This window comes from Terrapene carolina, unplaced genomic scaffold (genome assembly GCF_002925995.2).
Source record: "Terrapene carolina triunguis isolate 2854851 unplaced genomic scaffold, T_m_triunguis-2.0 Scaffold193, whole genome shotgun sequence".
In the NCBI taxonomy this organism is placed as follows: Eukaryota; Metazoa; Chordata; order Testudines; family Emydidae; genus Terrapene; species Terrapene triunguis.
Window position 1 is genome coordinate 5,427,653 of NW_020664544.1, and position 21,718 is coordinate 5,449,370.

The 21,718-nt window shown below is 50.3% G+C and overlaps 1 protein-coding gene across 1 annotated transcript in view; it reads right to left on the reverse strand.

Moving 5' to 3' along the window:
- The window catches only part of SKAP1 (src kinase associated phosphoprotein 1), a 228,634-nt gene that overhangs the window by 40,036 nt on the left and 166,880 nt on the right, over positions 1-21,718 (reverse strand). The window contains exons 6-10 of the mRNA XM_026654797.1: positions 14,244-14,324; positions 12,947-13,030; positions 8,040-8,164; positions 6,946-7,009; positions 5,273-5,458 (exon numbers count right to left, since the gene is read on the reverse strand). Of these exons, the coding sequence (XP_026510582.1) occupies positions 5,273-5,458; positions 6,946-7,009; positions 8,040-8,164; positions 12,947-13,030; positions 14,244-14,324 (540 nt within the window). The remainder of the gene's footprint in view (positions 1-5,272; positions 5,459-6,945; positions 7,010-8,039; positions 8,165-12,946; positions 13,031-14,243; positions 14,325-21,718) is intronic.

Sequence of the window (21,718 nt, forward strand, 5' to 3'; positions counted from 1 at the left end):
TCCCAGTCAATTGCCCGGGGCTCTGAGGGTTTTTCTTTGCAGTGTAGACGTGCCCTTAATGACCCCATCAGCGGCTCTGGCTCGAGCACCATTCTAACCTGCCGTCTTGTCCGGTCCCCGGAAGAGAGTTAAAATTCGGTACCATGCACGGTGCGGTGGATACAGTTAGGCTGTTTACATTGTAACCCCTTCACCCTGTTGTGACCAGGTGCCCTGAGTTGGTTATAGTGTAGACAGGCCCAAAAGAGAAGGCAGGACAAGTTCTGCCTTCTAGGGCAGGGATTGGTCTCAGATACTACGACACAAAAAAATAGATATACCTACTGGCAAAACCCTGATGGGTCTTTTCTGAGCCCACTTCCCTCCATCTTCGCTCCCCCGCCAATATGGAATCTACCAGTGCCCGAAAAGGCTGAACACGCTGCCTTTAATGAGGCACTGATGTGGCACGTTCCACCACTGCTGGATTGCAAACCCGATCCCCTCTGAACCCCCGCAGGGGAAAACGGTTTCCCCAGCCCCGGGTTCCAAGAGACCGGGGAATCGGTCTTTCCCACCCCCTCGCCGGGCACAGCTACCGAGCTCTGGTGCTACGCCGGAGCAGCCTGCGTGAGGGGCAGATTCTCAGAGGAGCTGTGTTTTAATGTAGCAATTTGATTCAATTTTCCACTCTATAAAATTACCCATCACTGCTCGTTGCTTCCTAACAGACACCTTCACTCTTAATTTAACAATCCTATCGAATTCTGCCAGGGAAATTGGAAAAATTTATCACCTGTGAAATTTTATTTTTCCTTGGTTGTATCTGTTTTTGTAAAACTTCATTAACGACGATGACTTGCTGAGGAAATTATCTCCCTCCCCCCCCCGTTTTTTTTTTTTTAACTTGGGACAAGAGAAAAAAGAGCTCGACCTCAGCAGAGATTGTGATTTGCATAATAAAAACACACACAATATGGAGATTCCCGGGGAAGGCAGGGCTGGAGACAGCAGAAGCTTTCTCGGTTAGTTCTCCTGGGTATTTATCTGGCTCCCGGTACCGCAGGATCTGAACATCTCACAATCTTTGATGTATTTAATCTTAAAACACCCCCGGTGGGGCAGGGCAGGGCTGTTCTCTTCACCGTACAGATGGGGAACGGCGACACGGAGAGGCTTGCCCATGCTCACACGGGAAGTCTTGAAGGAGTCTTCAGCTACTGTCCAAACCACTGGACCATCCTTCCCCTCTAAAGCTTCCTCTCTTTACAGGCCCCCGAAACTTGCCTCCCGGATCACCCAGCGGGGGAGGCAAAAATCCCCTCCCCTCCAAAGAACGCTGAGCAATAGTGGCGCCATTGGGAGGGAAAGGTGCGCGGTGGCTTTGCGGAGCTGGGTCGCCGGAATTCTCTCCGGGGGAACGGTGGTGGATCCGCTGCCTCTGACACCCTCCAGGCCCACGTGCAGACAGGACATGCGCCGTAGTGAAGTGGCTTTAAGCCACAAGACTTCTCTGATGATCCCAGTTTCCACATGGCCTGTCTGGTAAGAGCTCCACCAGGAGCTTTTCACCCACCCCTGGAAGTTGCAAGGGACAACGGCTGCTAAGGTGGACAGCCCACATCTATGCTTCCCGCAGCTGCTCCCGTCAGAAGGGCGGGGACCCGGCAATCCCTCTTTTGCCTTCTCCTGCCCTCCCCCAGGATACTCTAGCGATAACGACTCTGTTCTTCCCGTGCACACGCCAACGGATATTGGTTTTCAACCGAGTTTGCCACCAGCAGGTTCTGCTGTAGTTTGCAGAGGGGACGGGGGAGCACAGGTGACTTGAGGAGAGGCAGCCCAGCACCTTGGGCTAGCAAAGACGTCTCATGGGAGTCAGCACCAAAGGAAGGGGACACACTGTCATAGAGTCATAGAATATCAGGGTTGAAAGGGACCTCAGGAGGTATCTAGTCCAACCCCCTGCTCAAAGCAGGACCAATTCCCAACTAAATCATCCCAGCCAGGGCTTTGTCAAGCCTGACCTTAAAAACCTCTAAGGAAGGAGATTCCACCACCTCCCTAGGTAACCCATTCCAGTGCTTCACCACCCTCTGGTCCACAGGTTCCCCTCACTCACGGCTTGCAAGGCAGCGGAGAACGGGGCCCATCATTTTGAAGTCGGTGGATACAGTGCTTCTTGGGAGGGCGGCTACCAACTCAGGGAAAGTTTTGCAAAGCGACCTATTTCCAGACAGACAATCCTAGCTCGCATAGTTCCCCTCCCCGGTACTTTTTATTACTTTGGGGCATTCGAACAACAATCAGATCTTTGCAGCTCCAAGGTTCGCCCGCTCCTGCTGTTCGTCCCCCCACCTGTCGTCGGAAACCTGCCTTTGTGCCGTCACAGTTCATTGCTATGGAGCGGGTTGTGGGTACTGGGAACAGGCCAATATTGCCCTCCCATCCTGCGATCGCGAATGCCATAGGTGATGACTTTTATTTTCCCACGGGGGTGCTCCGCCCCAAGGCCCCGCCCTTGCTCCGCCTCTTCCTGCCCCCTCTCTGCCTCTTCCCACCTCCGCTCCAACCCCTCCCCTAAGGCTCCCGCCCGCCCACTGCTCCCCGCCCTCTCCCAGCTACCAAACAGCTGATTGGCGGTCCTGAGGAACAGCTATGGCTGCCGGGTGCTGGGCACCCATTATTTTTTTTCCATGGGTGCGTGAGCCCCCACGGAGTCAGTGCCGATGACGAATGCTGTTTGGAGCTGCTGAGAAAAGTGCTCATCAACAGGGTTGTGTGGGGTGGGGTGGCTCTCACCGGACAAAACTCAGTGTCTCCCTCCCCGCATCCATCCGAGACCCTGTAAGCAACACAGGAGGGGTCAGCGTCTTCCCCTGTCCCTATGCTGGGTTATCTCCCTGCCAAGATGAGAGAAGGATCAAAGTCCCAGGGAAAGAGAATCAGCCAGGCCATCGCAGGGACTGGCGGAGGCTGGTCAGGCAGATTTAGATGCTGCAGCAGCGGCTTCTCGATGCACACGGTGAAGGTCACAGGATTCTCGAGGGCATTTCCGAGTGCCGTGGTTCTCAAGGATTTCCCCGCCTGTGTCATGAGCCGCTCACTCCCACAGTGCTTTGCAGTTGCAGAAGGGGGGACGGATAGCTCAGTGGTTTGAGCATTGGCCTGCTAAACCCAGGGTTGTGAGTTCAATCCTTGAGGAGGCCACTTAGGGATCTGGGGCAAAAATCTGTCTGGGAATTGGTCCTGCTTTGAGCAGGGGGTTGGACTAGATACCTCCTGAGGTCCCTTCCAACCTTGATATTCTATGGTGCAAAGGCCTCCATGTAAGGATGGATTTCGCCCTCCTGTGCACAGAAGTCCAGGCCCGGACCCAGACCTTTCTGCACTCTGGGCAAGAAGCTGGCAGTGATGCACAGGTGTAATGGAGATATCCTATCTAGAACTGGAAGGGACCTTGAAAGGTCATCAAGTCCAGCCCCCTGCCTTCACTAGCAGTACTGATTTTGCCCCTGATTCCTAAATGGCCCCCCCTCAAGGATTGAACTCACAACCCTGGGTTTAGCAGGCCAATGCTCAAACCACTGAGCTATCCCTCCCCCCTATAGAAGAGATGGGATGTAGTCAGAATGTCGGTTACAACCGGAAATGACCCGTGTCTGCTGATAGCTAGGGGGCAGAGTGAGGGCAGCTGGCTTCAGCAGTGTTACTGAGCATGCTCAGCACAAGCCAGGCAGCAAATCGGGGGAGGGGGGACGTGACCCCGCATGCTGCCCCCCATGCGTCGCCTCTGGTTACAACACCACTTAGAGGCTCCAATTGCGATCAGGGCTCCGTCGCGCTTGGTGCTGCACATACACATAGCCCGAGACAGCCTCTGCCCCCGAGAGCTTCCAGGCTAAATAAACAATAGGCTGGCGTGAAAACCGGAGGCAGAGGGAAGCGAAGCAGCTCAACCAAGGTTATGCAGCAGGTCAGTGGCACAGCGAGGAACAGAATCTATCCAGTGCTGCAGCCACCTCTGCCTTGCGGCCAAACGGCTGAGCACAGCCCCTTATGCCCGAGAGTTTGGGCTCTTTATTGGTGCCTGGTGGAACTTCCTGGCGTCTTTAATTTAGTTTTTAAATCACTAAAAATGCAAAGCTCCAAAAATAAATAAAAGGAAACAAGGACCTAATTTTCATGCAAATGCTCCGAGCCCAGGGGAAGACGGAGCTGGGGGGAGGGGGGAGAGAATAAAAAAGAGACAATGGCAGAATTGTTTCCGACTAGAATATTTTCCAACTATCTCGAGGCGGCCTCAGTAGCTCTTGAAATCGGAACAAGAGGAGAGGAAGCTGGAGCAAAGCAGGGTAGGGTATAAATCAGTAGCGGTGGTAAAGCAGCCTCTCACCCTGGGATCCTTGGAAATGTCTCTCTGGTTCCCTGAGCAGGAACAATCATTAATGGGGCTATGTGAAGAACGCAGGGTCCGTCTCCACCACGGCCAGGGGTACGAACGGCCGCTTGTGTAGATGCACCTGCGCGAGCTGTTCTCTTGCTAATAGCAGAAGTGAGGATGCACAAGCCCGCCTGACTCCTCCAGCGAACGGACCCGCTACCGCAGCCAAATCAACTCCAAGGAATAACGGTGCACACAGGCACCTCTCCAGCCTTGCCACGCTTGACAGCAGGCTCTGGGGCTGGTCCCATGGTGCTTTTTTATGGTCAGGAACAACGCAGAGGGCATTGCCCTTCTGAACTGTACGACTTTGCACTAGGAGGGCTGCTCCCGAGTTCCTCAACTGGCCGCTACAGCTTGGTTCACTCCCATGCGTGGTGCACCTTTGGCAAGTGAAGCAAGTCTTTAATTGCACTATATGTTGTCCCTTGCAAGACCAGAAGCTGTATCACGGTTACAGATCCTAAGCCCGCCAGAAGGGACCATTGCGACCATCCCACAGAATGCAGGCCAGAGACGACTCCTTTGAGCCCAGCAATGTGTCGGTTAAATCAGAGCACACGTTTCAGACACTGACCTTGATTTAAGAGACTCCAAGTCCCAGAGAAGCCACTGCACTGGGAGAGAAATGGGTTAACTCTCATGGTCCGCGGTGGACCAAGCTGAACACAGTTGGGAAAAGCCACGTAGGTCAGAACACGTTATATTCAGTAGAAACATTCCCATGAAACAACCCTTTTTACTCCAAAGAAAGTGGTTTGTTGAGGGGATGTCAATACCCCTCTGCTGCGTCTGCAGCCCATTGCAAGTGGCCAGGGCGTTTCTTCACCTGATCGCTTGGCTGCTCACCTGGTAGAACCTCATAGATGTCCTCGTCCTCCTCCCCACTGGCCGCTGCCACCTCCTCCACGTTGAGGTTATTGTGGGATTTCGCGTTTGGCGAGCCAAAGCCGTCGATGTCATCGTAAGCTTCTTCCTCTTCCTCCTCCTCCTCCTCCTCCTCCTCATCGTACGGGATGGTGAGGGAGCTCATGTCTGGCAGGAGGGACGATGAAAAGAAAGGAATGAATCGAAGGAAAACAAAAACCACCGCGTTAAATGCTGGGGCTTCCGTCATGGGTTGAAATCTACCAGAAAAGTCAGGCAACCATCCTGCAGTGCTCACCATCAATCCTGGTCTTCAATAACACAGAACCGGGGGTGGGGGGCGCCCCCTTTTACGGTCTATAGGTGTCTGGGGAGACGGACCTCAGTGGAGCACCGAGGAAAGGAAACGTGGTCAGTGGACTTGTCTCGGACAATGTAATGGAACTGATTTGCCAGCAGGGCCAAGGTTTTAACGGACAGACTGGACATTATTGTAGGATAGAGGGCACTAAAGCTGCCTTCCCTCTTTAGGAGGTTTGCACGTCTCAGGCTAGCTTCTGGTCTCAGCTGTGCTGATGTAAATCCGGAGTAACTTCCGTGAAGTCAGAGAAGCAACTCCAGATTTCCACCAGTATCACGGAGCTCAGAATCTGGCCCTTAGTGGGAAGTCACCTGCATGAACCCAGAACAGGCCCATCCCTGTTTTTCAAGTTCTACTCAAGCTTCTCGCAAAAAATAAAAAAAATCACAATGGTTGGTTCTCTCGGTAGCAGAGATATAGAGTGAAATTGGCAGCCCTTGTCCTTCAAACAACAACAGCGTCTTTCTCTCCACCAACAAACGCTCACAGTCCAGTAAGCGATGCTGGATGACTGGGCCCTTTCCCCCCTACTCCAGTCTCCCTCCCCGTATGTTCGGCTGCACTAGCTGATTGTGGGACAACTGGATAGGGTCGATAGCCCGCTCTGCCCAGGGACGACCGCATCGCGCTCTGTACCATATTTGATTACAATTCCTACACCCCACGGTCAGTGCCAACCCCCCGGACTGGCCAGCAGAGGGTGCCGTAAGAGCAGGCATTCAGCAACCCACTCAGTGAAGTTAGACTGGTGAAGAGTCGTAATGAATTAGATTTGAACCCCCCATGTTCTTTGCCCCGCGCCAATGGGCTGCGTCGGCCACATCCTGCTTTTCTATTCATTTGGGCACCTTCGTTTATTGCGGAGAAGAGTTTAAGGGCATCAGTGCCAGGAGGAGAAGCAGAGTGGGAGGATTTGCTAGTGGTAAAAGCCCGGGACCAAGAGAGGAGACTACGGGGGTCTAGTCCCAGGTCTGAGGGGGAATATGGTCTGGTTTTACAGCTGGGGACTGGGAATCAGGATTCCCGGGTTCTTTTCCCAGCTCTGACACTGACTTGCCCTCTGACCTTAGACCTCTCTCAACTTTTCCATCTGTATAATGGGGATAACAATAACATAGATACCCACCCTGGGGGCCGCGAGGTCTAATTCCTCAGTATTTGGGGAGTTCTTTGAGATCCAGGGATGCAGGCAGCTAAAGAAGTGCAAAGCTGTCTGCAGATAATGGCCCCGGGCTGTCTGAATGAACTGTAAAGTCAAGCACATTGGCTACAGCGCTCCCCGAGAGCTACTCACCCTTTAACAGAAACTGGATCTGATCCACCCAGTCTTTAGCCTCTGCAGGACTGGAAGCTGTAAACTAGGGAGGGAATTCATTTGTTAGGTCATTAATGTTTTAAGCAGAGGTCGTGTAGACAAGCTCCTAGAGCAGGGGCCTGGGAGCCCGGACTCCGGGATTCTATTTTTGGCCCAGGGAGCTAGTTTAGTGGTTTGAGCGGGTGACTAGGATTCAGGACTCCTGGGTTCTGTTCCTGGCGCTGCCCCTCACCCACTGGGTGACCTTGGGTCACCTCTCTATGCCTCTGTTTCCCCATCTGTAAAATGGGGATAATGCTGCTGACCCACTGCAGAGAAGGTTGTCAGGCCTCATTCATGATTCGGTCTCATCAGATAAGTGGTGTTATTATTGAGTTTGAACCACAACTCCCCTGAAATTCACGTAAGTTCAGAACCAAACTTTACGGCTTGGATCATTTCTCTGACAGCACTTTCCAGCCTTGCCCCCGAAGCCCAGGGAGCTGGAGACCTGGTTTAACCCTTTCCAACCAGCGTGAAGGCCGTTTGTGACATTCCTTTTACAACTAGACCTTCCAGACCCAACTTCTCTGTTGCTTTGCAGCTTGCATTCTCATTTACCGCTGGGCCAGATGAGGGTAAAGTGCTTCGGTTCTGCTTGCGTTTTACACCTGCTTTGTACCGGTATAGAGAGCCGTACAAGATGCAAGGCTGTGGAGAAGCAGACTATCCAATTGGCAACGGAGGTCAGCGTTGCTGCCGGTTGTCAATCTTGTCAAAGCAGGACCGATTGAACACCATGCAGCAGTTCACACTTGGAAAGGTTTGGGTCCAGAGGAGCTTTCAAGAATGAGGGGCACCAAAACCTTCCGGCCTTGTTTCTCTGGCCACGGATTCGGGTTTGGGGGATGATGACATGGAAAAAAAGATCTCACCCCACTCAGACATTCAGACACACCAGGCCAGGCAGACTATACAGTAAATAGCAACATGCCCAGTTCACGCCGTTGTATGATATGCGCAGCGTTCTCACGCTCAAAGCAGCCGGGGCTCGGAGAGCACAGAAAAAGGACCATTTCTTCTATTGATCCTACCTCGTAGCTGCGTTTGCCGGGGCTCATGAGTTTGAAACAGGATTCTCTTCGGGAGTCTTTGCGCAGGTGGAAAGCCAGCTGGGCACTGTAGCTCTCAATGGGAAAAGTCCCTTTCGGTTGCTTGCCTACAATGATAAATAATAATATTGGTTTTGTGTGGCTGCAGAACCTTTCCTTGAAGGAGCTCACAGTGCTTCACAGAAGGGGTGTTTCGCTCATTTCACAGATGTGGGAAACTAAGGCACAGAGCCGTGACCTGCCCAAGGGGTCTCAGCAAGTTCAGTGGGAAATGGGCAGAAAGCCCCCAGGTGTGAGCATCTGTATCCCCAGGAGAAGGAAGGGTTGTAGCATTTTCCCTGTTAGGTGAAGGACCAGCAAAGCGGAGGCCCTGCTAACAACACTTGCGGGACTGTAAGAGCAAAGGAAAGGTTGTTAGGGTCACACGGACACACAAGATGAGCTGCCTGTAATGAAGCAGAGACCTGGGTGTACTTGGGGAAATATGATACAAACAGTTATTCCGTTGCTGGTCGAGGATTAACGGCTTGCTGCATACGAAGAGAAAGAAGAAACTATTTAGCGAGGCCTTTGACAATTTGCCTCTGGAAACTTGGAGACATGCAGACATGTGTACATATTGGATCAGATCCTCAGCTGGGGTGAACTGACATAGCTCCACTGATGTCAACAGAACTTCACCAAATATACACCGGCTGCGGATCCCGCCCCTCATTTCCTTATTGTAACTGGCCACTAGCTGGTTTCTTTTTGCGTCAAGGGAGAGAGCACATCTAGTGGATACAGGAGAAGACTGGGAGTTTTATTCCTGGCTCTGCTACCGATTTTCAGGGAGGTCTTGGACAAGTCATGCCACCTGCCTGTGCCTCAGTTTCTCCATCTGTAAAATGAGGGTAGTGATACATAGTATCATAGCAATGTAGGACTGGAAGGGACCTCGATACATCATCTAGCTCAGTCTCCCTGCACTGAGACAGGATTACATATTATCTAGACCATCCCTGAACATAGGCACCAACTCCGTGGGTGCTCCGGGGCTGGGGCACCCTTGGAGAAAAATTGGTGGGTGCTCTACACCCACCGGTAGCTCCCCGCCCTGCCCCAGCTCACCTCCGCCTCCGCCCCTCAGCGCGCCGCTGCGTCCTGCTTCTCCCCACTCCCTCCCAGTGCTTGCGCTGCGAAACAGCTGTTTCGTGCGGCAAGCCTGGGAGGGAGGAGGGGGAACGCGGCGCGCTCGGGGGAAGAGGCGGGGCCGGGGCGGGGATTTGGGGAGGGGTCCAATAGGGGCAAGGAGGGGTGGAGTTAGGGTGGGGGCTTTGGGGGCAGGGGTGGAGTCGGGGTGAGGGTGGGGGCGCGAGCCCCCACCGGCGCAGAAAAAAGTTGGCACCTGTGTCACTGACAGGTGTTTGTCTAACCTGTGCTTAAAAACCTTCAATGACGGAGATTCTACAACCTCCCAAGGTAATTTATTCCAGGGTTTAACTACCCTGACTGTTAGGAAGTTTTTCCTAATGTCCAACCTAAATCTCCCTTGCTGCAATTCAAGCCCATTACTTCTTGTCCTGTCCTCGGTGGTTAAGGAGAACAATTTATCACCCTGCTCTTTATAACAACCTTTTAGGTACTAGAAGACTTATGTCCCTGCTCAGTTTTCTCTTCTCCAGACTAAACAAACCCACTTTTTTCCATCTTTCCTCGTAGGTCATGTTTTCTAGACCTTTTATCATTTTTGTTGCTCTCCTCTGGACTTTCTCCAGTTTGCTCACATCTTTCCCAAAGCGCGGTGCCCAGAACTGGACACAATACTCCAGTTTGAGGCCTTATCAGTGCTGAGCAGAGTGGGAGTATTACTTCTTGTGTCTTGTTTACAACACCTCTGCTAATATATCCCAGAATCACGTTAACTTTTTTTGGCAACAGTATTACATTGTTGACTCATATTTAGTCTGTGATCCACTAGGACCCCTAGATCCTTTTCTACAGTACTCCTTCCTAGGCAGTCATTTCCCATTCTGTATTTGTATTGCATTGTATTTGTATTTGTGCAATTGATTATTCCTTCCTAAGTGTAGTACTCTGCACTTGTCCTGATTGAATTTCATCCTGTTTATTTCAGATCATTTTCCCAGTTTGTCAAGATTATTTTGAATTCTAATCCTGTCCTCCACAGTGCTTGCAACCCCGCCCAGCTTGGTATCATCCGCAAACTTGACAAACGTACTCTCTTTGGCATTATCCAAATTATTTCTGAAGATATTGAATAGAACCAGACCAGGACAGATCCCTGCGGCACCCCACTCGATACACCCTTCCAGCGTGACTGTCAACCATTGAGAACTACTCTCCGAGGTCACTTTTCCAACCAGTTGTGCACCCACCATATAATAGGTTAATCTAGGCTGTCTTTCTCTAGTTTGTTTATGAGACGATCACATGAGACAAAATCAACAGCCTTACTACACCTGAGATAGATCACATCTACTGCTTCCCCCACCTATCCACAAGGCTTGTTACCCCGTCAAAAGAAGGATATGAGCTTGGTTTGACATGATTTGTTCTTGACAAATCCATGCTGTTACTTATCACTGTATTTTCTTCTAGGTGTTTACAAATGGGTTGTTTGATTATTTGCTCCATTATTTTTCCGGGTACCAAAGCTAAGCTGACTGGTCTACAATTCCCTGGGTTGTCCTTATTCCCCTTTTTATAGATAGGTGCTATATTTGTCCTTTTCCAGTCCTCTGGGATCTCTCCCGTCCTTCATGAGTTCTCAAAGACAACTGCTAATGGCTCAGAGATCTCTTCAGCCAGATCCTTAAGTACTCTGGGAGGTATTTCATCAGGCCCTGCTGACTTGAAGACATCTCACTTGTTTAAGTAATTCTTAACTTGTTATTTTCCTGTTTTAGCCTCAGCTCCTCCCCACTGACACTGATGTTCATAGGCGCCCGGGGCTGGAGCACCCATGGAAAAAAATTAGTGGGTGCTTAGCACCCACCGGCAGCCAAGCTCCCTCCAGCGCCTCCCACCTGCCGGCGGCCCCACTGATCAACTCCTCCCCCACTCTCCCAGTGCTGTTCCGCGGCGTGCAGGAGGTGCTGGGAGGGAAAGGGAGGAGCGTGGATGGGGCGTGCTCAGGGGGCGGGATGAGGCAGGGTAGGGGTGGGGGCCTGGGAGAAGGGGTGGAGTGGGGGTGGAGTGGGGGCACCCCCCCGGGTAGAGAGGAAGTCGGCACCTATGGCTATGTTAGTTGCCAATCACTGCTAACTTTTTTGGTGAAAACTGAAACAAAAATGGCCTTTAACACTTCGGCCATTGCTGGATTTTCTGTTATTGTCTTTCCTTCCTCATTGAGTATAGGGCCGACCCTGTGCCTGGTCTTACTGTAAAATGTTCCTCCTTTATGTCCCTGGCTAGTTTAATCTCGTTTTGTGCCTCAGCTTTTCTAGTTTTGTCCCTACATGTTTGCGTTGGTTTTTTATATTCATCCTTTGCAATTTGACCTAGTTTCCACTTGTTGGAGGATCCTTTTTTGAGTTTCAGGTCGCTGAAGATCTGGGAAGACCAGAGTGGTCTCTTACCCTACTTCTTATCTTTCCTGTGCATTAGGATAGTTTGCCCTTGTGCCTTTAATAGTGTCTCTTTAAAAACAGACCTACCCCTTTGGGTGACTGGGGTGGCAACGCTTAATCTTGTTAACGTGCTCCGAGATCCTCAGAAGAAGGGTGCTAGAGAAGGACAAAATCATCCCCGTCAGGGAGAGTCAGCGGATTTTCTTTTTGTCTTAACAGCAGAAGAGTCATCATAAAACGAAGAATACGATGTGCGTGCGTTAAAGCTGTCAGCGTGCAGCGTTTCTGGAGGGGCGGAACTGTATAACGAAAACCATATATCTAGCCGTGCCAAACTCTGTTGGAGGTATTAGCTGTGTGTTTATATGTACCTGATGGACCATAACTGCAAAATATTTATATACACTGACACATGGATTATATACAGTCACTTGGGGAGTTAAAGCCCAGCTGATGCCTAATGGAAAACTTGGTTCAGCATTTTATTTACACAGTTCCACTCCTGTGTTTCTCGTCTCTCCTTCTTTACCAATAAGTATATTGAAATAAAACACAAGGCCAAGATCTTTCTAAATATGCCTGCCGCTGATGCCTCATCTGGCATCAATCACCCTCGGGCACATCATCATTTACCAGCTGGGTGAAATGAGAAGTCGGAACTTCAGGTGAGAAACCAACAGATAGCAGGAAGCAATGGACTCTTAAGGAAACCAGGACTGAAGAACTGGGTTTTCGGAAACACCCAAGTGATTTAGGTGCATAAGTCGACTGGCTTTCAATAGGATGTGAGTTCCTAAGAAGAACTGGGCATCCAAATCCCTGAGGCACCTTTGAAAATGGCAGCAAAACGAAGAGGAGGAAATTGGTGCACAGGCATCATCATTAACCTGTGGAACTCGCTGCCACAAGACATCATTGAGGCTAAGAGCTTAGCAGGGTTAAACCTTCCTCCAGAGATTAGTGATTTGTATGGCTAATGAGAACATTCACGGCTACATAAGAGGGGATGAAAAACAGAAGAGATATCAACCGTCCTGCAAGGCATAAGCCAGCTAGCATCTAGCACAGTAGAACCTCTAGACAATACTGTAATACAAATAACAGAAAATGACAGGATTCAATAGCGCAAACTAAGGAATGACTCCAATTTGTTGGGGCCAAATTTCTCCCCTGAAGCCCCAGGGACTTCCAGAGAGAATGCTCTGCAACTATCTCCCCGTGAGGCATTAGCGTTAAACAAGGGCCCGCCCTGTCTCGTCCCAGCCCACTTGAGCTCCCAGCCACCAGACGCGGCTTGGAGAACACAAGGCCACTTACTTTTTTCATTTGCATAGTACAGAAAGGTCCTTTTGTTGAGGACGCACCATCGCTTCTGCCACTCTGAGCCAAAGAAACCATGGTCTGCGGGGAAACGGGAAAGAAAGCGGGGGTTAAGAGCACGGCGGAAAAGGTCTCATGGTCTCTTTTGTGTATTTATAGTCAGTAGAAGCCCTCCGTCCCTGCACAATCCCTCATAGCATCAGGGGGCTGGAATCGAGTCAACTCTCAGAACTGAGCACTAGATACGGTGCTGATGACCCAAGACTCTGTCCCACGCCTTTGACCCCCGCGGGCATGTCTTCACTAGGAAAAAAGGTGTGTTCTTAACCCAGTTTAGCTAACACATGGTAACTAACATAAGGTAAAAGCCTAGTGAAGACAGGCAGTTTGTAGCTTTCACAGGCGTTAGCAAGTCAAAGCAAACCTTAGCCTCCTGCACCATCTTTTCCTCGACCTGCTGAAGTGTGTGAAAGCTACAAATGCCTTGTCTTCCCTAAGATTTCACCCCGTGGGAGCTAAACTGAGTGAAGAACCCACCTTTTTTTCCTAGTGAGGACAAGGCCTTAATGGTTAATCCCATTTCTGGGCTTTGCTCTTTGAGCAGAATGACGACCTGCATAAGGTGCACCCTTTTTACTTATGATGCCTAAACAAAACCTGAGAGATTCCACACATCCCTCCCTGCAGAAAAGATTTTTTTCCTGCTTGTTCTTCACCTTGAGAATAATAAAAAAGTTCAAATCTTATCCACCCCATTTTTGTTGGAGAGCTCCTTGGACGACTCATACTACGGTGGAGAGTTCTCCCGGCTCTTAAGTGGTGTTGAATCTTTAACGAAGAGAGCTTTCCTCCCACGCGCTTTACTTAAATACAGTAGGTATTAACAGGGAGTAATGGCCGGGGTTTTCGGAAACACCCAAGTGATTTAGGTGCATAAGTCCACTGGCTTTCAATAGGATGTGAGTTCCTAAATCACTCAGGTGCTTTTCAAAAATCCCACCCATAGTATTTTAAATCACCTGACTAAAAGTCTTTCCCTTTCGGTTTATCAGGTGTCATCTTGGTATGGCTGCTGTCATGAACCTATTCAGTTCTCCAGTCATCCGCAGAGACAAGATTTGAATTTGCAAAGTAAAAGACAAGCAGCAAATAAACCTTTTTCACCCCCACAACCACAACCACCACCCACGCTCGGACTTATTTATATATCATCATTAAGCAGCATAAATAAAGGGGCATAAACCCACCCACCCTGCTTTGTAGGTCACCTTAAACCGGTTTATTCGACTGTTACCTCTGGACCTCTTCTCCAAGTATCCTTGCTTCAAAACTGTCCCCAGCTCTTGAGCAGGTTTCTGTATGCCATCCTCTGATCCTAAAGAGACCAAAGCAAAGTCTTGTGAAATACACAAAAGATTTCCTATCTACGGGCTGCGCTCTGCCTCGAGCGGGCATAACCATAGACACACAATGCCTGTCCAAACGTCTATGCAACCAATGTGCACGCACACACATGCACGACCTGGACTCACATACGAACCCTTCTGTACGCGTCACACCCAAATTGGATACTCCAGCCCGCTAGAAGGTGTCAACAGATCTTTTCCAAACCATGAGGCATCCGAGCACTGACATCAGTTTTTATCCGTAGGAAGCTGCTCTAAGAGCTAGGCTCGCAACGAACCTTATTGGACCAAACTTTATTGAGGTTATCGAGATGTCCCCCCATCGGCCTCCACTAGGGCTTTTTAGTGTCACCGTACATGAGGGAGGCAGAGGGACGGGGGCAGAAAGCAGGAGAGACACGGTAACACGCAGACCACCAAGTCTGCCGGGGGAATTTTACAGGTAGAAAACAAAGGAAGCACTAAGGTAGAATATTGCAGGAGTTGCCCAAGACATAGCACCATACTGCAGAACATCCATCGCTAGCCCCGAACACCAGTGTCAACAGCCACGCCTACGGTTCATGCACATGCACCCGTTCGTTTTGCCGCTCGGCTCCTTCGAGCTCATGCGCTTTTAGTGTGCCCAACCCTGTCGTTTCAAAGCACCCCCCCGCAAAAATTAAAGTCTGGAGCCTCTCCGGCAGGATCCCAGACGGCACCTTTCCCGTCATCTCCATTGCGATCTTAAGCGGGGTGCTCTCTTTTGGGTCCTCTTGCTTTCGCACTAATGAGCCCACCCTGCCCTGCACTTTGCGCAGCTCTTTTGCCCTGGTGTCAGTGTCTGCACAAGGGGTCGGGCACCAGAGAAGTGTCCACATTGACTACAGGGACATCACTCATTTAGGGCCTGATCCAAAGCCCGGTGGAGTCAGCAGGAGTCCTTCCATCAGGCTCTGGGCTAGGCCCTAGCAAGAGGACGATCAGGCCCACTAGCCGTGCTGCCGTCACCCTGGGTCCGGCCCCACGCTGTGCGGACAGAGATGGCACTTGGGGCCCACGAATCCTGTAGCTGCACGCTCCCAGCTGCCTTGGAGATCTAGAAATATGGGGGTGACTCAGCCGTGAGCTCCCCTAACAGCCCTCTTCCGTGCCCAGAAGGTCTTGGCTGGAGTGGATCGTCTGTGAGCAGCTAGTCATGGTCCCCACACCAGCCTCCCAGGGGTAGCCCTCCAGCAGTGCCACCCCCCCAGGCAGGCTCCAACAGCTCAGGATCCTTTTCCCCCACCCCAAAAGGAAAAGGCTGGTTCATGTCAGGTGCTAAGCCCCTGGCCCCCAGTGAGAGCTCCGGGGTTGTCAGCAAGTTGTAGGAGGCTTTTGCTACCTGGCAGGATCAGGCTCGTTATTCCAGAAGGGTCGATCGTGATCATCTAGCGGGACCTCCTGCACATCTCGGGCCGGAGACCCTCGCCCAGCGACTGGCATCCGGGCCAAACCCCTCGCGGGTTGCAAGACTTACGGAGGGGAGCCTGTGCCTTGCATCGCACTGTGAAACTGACCAGACTGCACCTCAGCCCCAAAATCCAGCCTGGAATTCCCCAGCCCAGGGCCTGCCACTGAGCGCATCCCCCGCCCCGCCGCCGCCTTGGGTCTTAATAATTTGTGCTGAAACACAATAAAAAATGACTCACTGAACGCCACTAATCATCTCCCCAGTGCCTGAGCGTGGCAGCCTTTTAAGTATGAGTAACTTCCCAGAATCCCAGACCAGAAGGGTTGCTCCTGTTTTCTTAGCGTGTCTCTCTCCCGGCCCAATCCATCCCTGGTGTCAGCTCCCTCCTTTGCAGACTCTTTTCATTTTTGTGTTTTATAGTTTGCAAACTCGGGGGCTGCTATAAATCCCCGCCCACGGCTCTCGGCGTGAACGCCAGACACGAGAGCGGCATCAAAGGCACAAAGTCTGGTTTTACATCCCCCCTACGTGGACACCCCCCTCTGTGCTCGTTATTACCTGGGAATCAGAGCCATCCGCAGGGGCAGATCCATAGTTTACACCAGGCGAGGATCTGGCTCCTAAGGTGAAGCTCACCTCTGGGGAGAGGCCCATCGCTTAAATTCTAGTTTGAAGGCTTGAGTGGTGCATCGGCCTCACGTCGGCCCTCTGGCCAGGGGTGAATTTCACCCCTATTCAGTAGACCTGGCCTTTCCCCATGAAACAGAAAGGCGGCAAATTAAAACCAGATTCAAGCAAATGTTTTTCCTGCGTTAACCCGTGGAACTCACTGCAGCAAGATACTGCTGAGGCACAGCAGGATTCAAAACCAAGACTGGACATCTGTTTGGAAGGGCTATAAGGCCTCAAGCTTCAGGGCATAACCAGACCGATAACTATTTGGTGTCCGGTGGAAATTTGGCACCTTCCTCTGAAGCAGATGGTATCAGGCACTGCCAGTCGCAGGATAGCTCAGTGGTTTGAGCACTGGCCTGTTAAACCTAGGGTTGTGAGCTCAATCCTTGAGGGAGCCATTTAGGGATCTGGAGCAAAAATCTGTCTAGGGATTGGTCCTGCTTTGAGTAGGGGGTTGGACTAGATGACCTCCTGAGGTCCCTTCCAACCCTGATATTCTATGATTCTAAGACCCTGGACTGGTCTGACCCACTATAGCAATTCCTACGTTTCTAAAGCGGGACATGGGGTTTTGCTGCAGGAAGCCCATTATTGACATGGGGGCCGGCTGAGCAGTTCTGATCAGAATCCACAACTTTCCAAGACACTGGGGTCGCTCAGAACCCTGGTGCAGGGGCCACCCGGCCTGGCCTCGCTGCTCCCCACCCACACAGGGAGCAGCCCCTTTGTTACAGATACATCCTATGCTTTTCGCTTTGAGATGCTGAACTTCTGACTTGGAGAGAGAGAGAGAGAGAGAGAAAGGCACGGTAAGCATTTTTTTTTTTAAATCGGAATCCAGGCCCCTTTCGTTAATGCAAATCTAAATGTCATTTTATGGGACATTTATAATTATGAACATGGGCTGACGCTGCCTGGTACACAGGGGGAACCCGCAAGTATGAATATTACATTAGCGTGCCCGATGCCAGCTCACTGATCCCGCTGGCAGGAGCATAAAAAATGCTCGAGTGAAACTTTTATTTAGACGTTAAGATTCCAGGCCCCAGCGGGGTGACGCAGACAGCCCCTGTGAGATCCCATCAGTACGAGCGTTTGAATTGAATTACCCAGGGGGAAAGGCAGGAGCGGCGAGTGCTGGTTTGCTTATTTAATTTCATTTACTTTCAGTACATTATCAGCATGGGGCTTCCCCGCCCCCCCCAAGAAACAAGGCTGCAGAGAAGGGTTGCCTGCATGCTCCAGGGGCCATCTGCAAGTTACAGATCTCTCTAGTCCGCTTCTGCCCCGTGAGCTGGTCCTTCATGGGCAAGCAGAACCAGCACTGTCTTTTGCTGAGGTCTCCTGAGTAAAACAAGGCACCATGGCCTAGGAGACTGAGCACAGGGCCGGGAGCCAGGATCATCCATGCATAACCCAGCTTTGTCACTGGACTCATTGTATCCGTAGTGTGTCATGCTCAGCCCGTCTCTCTGCATCCACCTGTCGTCTCTTCTCTTGGATTGTAAGCATTTTGGGGCAGGGACCATGTTCTTGGTGTGTATCTGTACAGCGCCTAGCGCTGTGGGGACCTGGTTCATGCCTGGGGCTCCTAGACACGACCGCAATACAACGCCTCTCTTTGAGCAAGACACACCTTCTTTCTGTGACTCAGTTTCCCCATCAGTAAAATAGGAATCGTGATACTTACCCTCCTTTGTAAATGCTATGTGACTGCTTAGCTTAAACACACACACACACACACACACACACACACACACACACCAACCACCTTGGAAACATTAAAGGCTAAATGCCCTTATGACTGCAGCACACAAGACAAACATTGCTGTCAGAACCTCCCGGATACAGCCCTCGTAACACACCCGGAGCCATACAGATGAAATCTGTGGCGAGGCATATTACTGCAGAGGACATGACAGTTCTGCACCCACTGCCCTATCGGGGGAAACACAGAGAAGCGTTTTCTCCCTCCAGACTTGCCCCGAGCACCCGCGGCCAAGTCTGCCATACGATTCCATCTCTTGGCACCTCCGTGACTCTCCAAGCCAGCCACGACTTGGGCTGCCCCGGGAGAGCCCTCCCCAGCAGGCACTGTGTATGTATCCAAGAAAGCAGAGACGCCGGAGCCTACGGGCGTCCCGGCCTGTTTCACCGAGAATCCGGGACAGTCAGCTGGCAACACCAGGCCGCGGGGATAAGAACACAAGAGGCCACATGGGGGTCTTTACAGAACAAGCCGGCAGCAGATGGCTAAATTATCCCGAAAAGAAAATCAGGGGGCTTTTTTCTTTTCACCTTTTGCTTAACTTTTTTTTTTTATTATTATTATTTTTATTTAAAGCCCCCAGTTCATTCTCATGCCCTAGAAAAACAAACCGAATGGGCTAGTCACAAACTAGCCAGGGACACATGCTGAGCCAAGCAGCTCAGATTGGAAGGCCAGGAAGGACCAGTACAACGTATCTAGTCCGACGCTCCTGGTCAGAGAATTTCGCCTGCGTCGAGGCCAAACACCTTGGCCAATCAACCAGAGCTTTGATTTAAAGACTAAGGCCTTGTCTAGAGGGGAAAGAGAGAGACCGCGCGCTCGCATGGCTGGTGTGAGCACAGATCCCCATCTCAGATGAAATTAAGATGCACATTTTTAACAGGGAATGTTAATCATTGGGCCAGTTGCCAAAGGACGGGCTTCTCTCTCAGTCTCCCAGCTCGGGAACTTGGTCTAACTTTTCAGTGCCTTGAAAACTTAGAATCGTTTATAAAAAAAAAAGGGAATGAAACGAGCAACCGTTTCACAGAAAATGGGAAACTAAACAATTGTCAGTGTGCATCATCTGAAATAGATCTTGTGCCAGACTAATTGTATTGCTTTTTGTTGTTGTTTTTTTTTTGAGGAGGTTAATAAGAAAGTAGATGAAGCGAAGGCAGTGGAGGTGATTTACTGGGGCTTCAATAAGACTTTTCATAAGAGGCTAGTAAGTCAAGTTCAAAGGACAGGCATCTACCTTAGGATAGCTACCTGGAATGAAAGTTGGCCGATAACCAAGGTGCAGTTTACATTCAAAGGCAGCAAATCACGTGGAGGAAGTTATCAAGTGAAATTTCCAAGGGCTCAGACCTGGGTCCTGTTCTCTTCAATTACAAAAGCCTAACATATTGCATGGTATCCAAATTTGCAATGCTGTTTTGTCTGAATACAAACAATCCATCTAAAGTTTGCATTCAAAGTCGGAGACAGGTCAAGAAAAAAAGGTCCTCAGGGGGACGTGACAGCAGAACTGGCCACGGTGCGAGTTTTATACATCTTCTTTTAAAGCATCTGCTACCGTCAACACTGAAGCCTGGATCCAAGGCTAGATGGCTTATGGCAATTTCTGTGTTCCTATGACAACTCTTGACATAAAGGACTAAATGCTAGTCCCACTGAAGTCATCCTAGGAAGTTACAAACCCACCGAAGAATGGAAGATTGTCCTAATGGAACAATGCTGTGCTTGGAAATTCTTGTAGATGCCACATAGTTATTGGCATAATATCGGTAGATCAGAAAGACAGCCAGATCTCTATCTAGAGAGCTAGCTAGTTAGTGTAGGTTTTCCTAAGGAGTCTATGACTGACAATGAAACAAGACAGAACAGACAGAATTCCTTGATTTCAGATGGGACTGGTACTGACCTGGGCCATGTAGGGAGACTCTCAGTGTCTGTTATTCTGCCTGGAAAATTTCACAGCAAGTCTGAAGTTAAACCAACTTTGCAAAAAGCAAAAATGGCATCCAGAAAGAAGGCAGCGCCTTTGGCCCAAAAGTTTCCATCCAAACCACTAAGTCTATAATTGCAAAATAAAAAACACTAAATCTCACTATCTATTTGCACAGCTCATTAGCTCAGGGCTCACACTCAGCAAAGAGGGAGGGTGGAAAAAAAAACCCCACCACAACCCTTTAGCACCAAGTACCTTTTGGAAGTTGCTATGGAAACCAGCCCTTTGCTCCGGCTTTGCAACTGAGACTTGCACATTTCTGCTCTGGCGCGTTTGTTCGTCTGTCCATCCGTCCGAGGAGTTTATGAAGACACTTTTTTTTTTTAACAAGTCTTCTTTTTATATATACATAGAGAGAGAGAGATATCTCGCTCCCCTGTTACTTCTCTCCCCCAAACATAACATTATGTCAGCCACTCGACCTGCTGTGCTACCGGGACAGCATGATTTACAACGTGAAAAGGGAAAACCTAAATCATCACAGAATGAAAACATTAAAGTTAATGCCTCACAAGTGAGGAATTTATTACCATTAACTCCAATAAACAGTTATAAACCACCCGTCCTTTCCTGTCCACGCACAGGGACACGGACGCAGGGACTTCATTATTGCTCAACTTTCTTTTCTTCTTCCCTAGACCAGTCATGTGTGTTCCAATTGGCTACCATTTATTGTTAACTGGACTGGCTCATTTTCCGGGGACTGAAGAAGGCATGAAGGCCTCATCCATTTCGTTTCGCGGGCGGCTCGGTGCAGATGGATGGAAGAAAAAAGTTCACGAGACGTGCCGCTCGATGGGTTTATTTAAACGCCACTGAAATATATGCTTGACAAAAGCCAACTCTCACCCAGGCCCCGTACGTCATTACTCAAAAAGGCTGATGTATAAGTAACAACATATGGGCAAGCTGTGAAGTTACACCGGATACCAGCTCGCTTCAGGGTGCACTTGGCCAAATATTTGCTTCTCACTGAGGTTCCACCACCACCTTGGAAACCTGAGCCTGAAATCTGAGGCCTTACTGAATTTTTTCATCTCACAGGAGCAGAGAGGAACTTGCAGTTCCCTGAATAGTACCCTCTCTCCAAGGAAAAGCATGTAATAATAAGAAGGTTATTAATTATTGACCAACGCCCAAGGTCTTTCCTCAGTTAAAAATGCCCATTGGCTTCCACTGGAGTTTAGGATCTGACCCCTCATCATCATACATGCCTGGAGTTGGTTATTGGAGGCTTGCTCACAATTAAGGCTGAACTGGGCTCAGGTCTACCAGCGTCTGGTCTGCGGCGGTGCCCCAGGATTGGGCCCCTCAATACACACAGGTAACTCCTGCACACCCCATATCCATTAGCTATTCTTTGTTCTGTGGTAGCACACAGCAGCCCTCAGTCATGGACCGGGACTCCCACGGTGCGAGGTGCTGTACAAGCACAGAACAAAAGGCTGATCCTTGACGATTGCCTCTCGTACCCTCTCCCCCATGTCTGCTT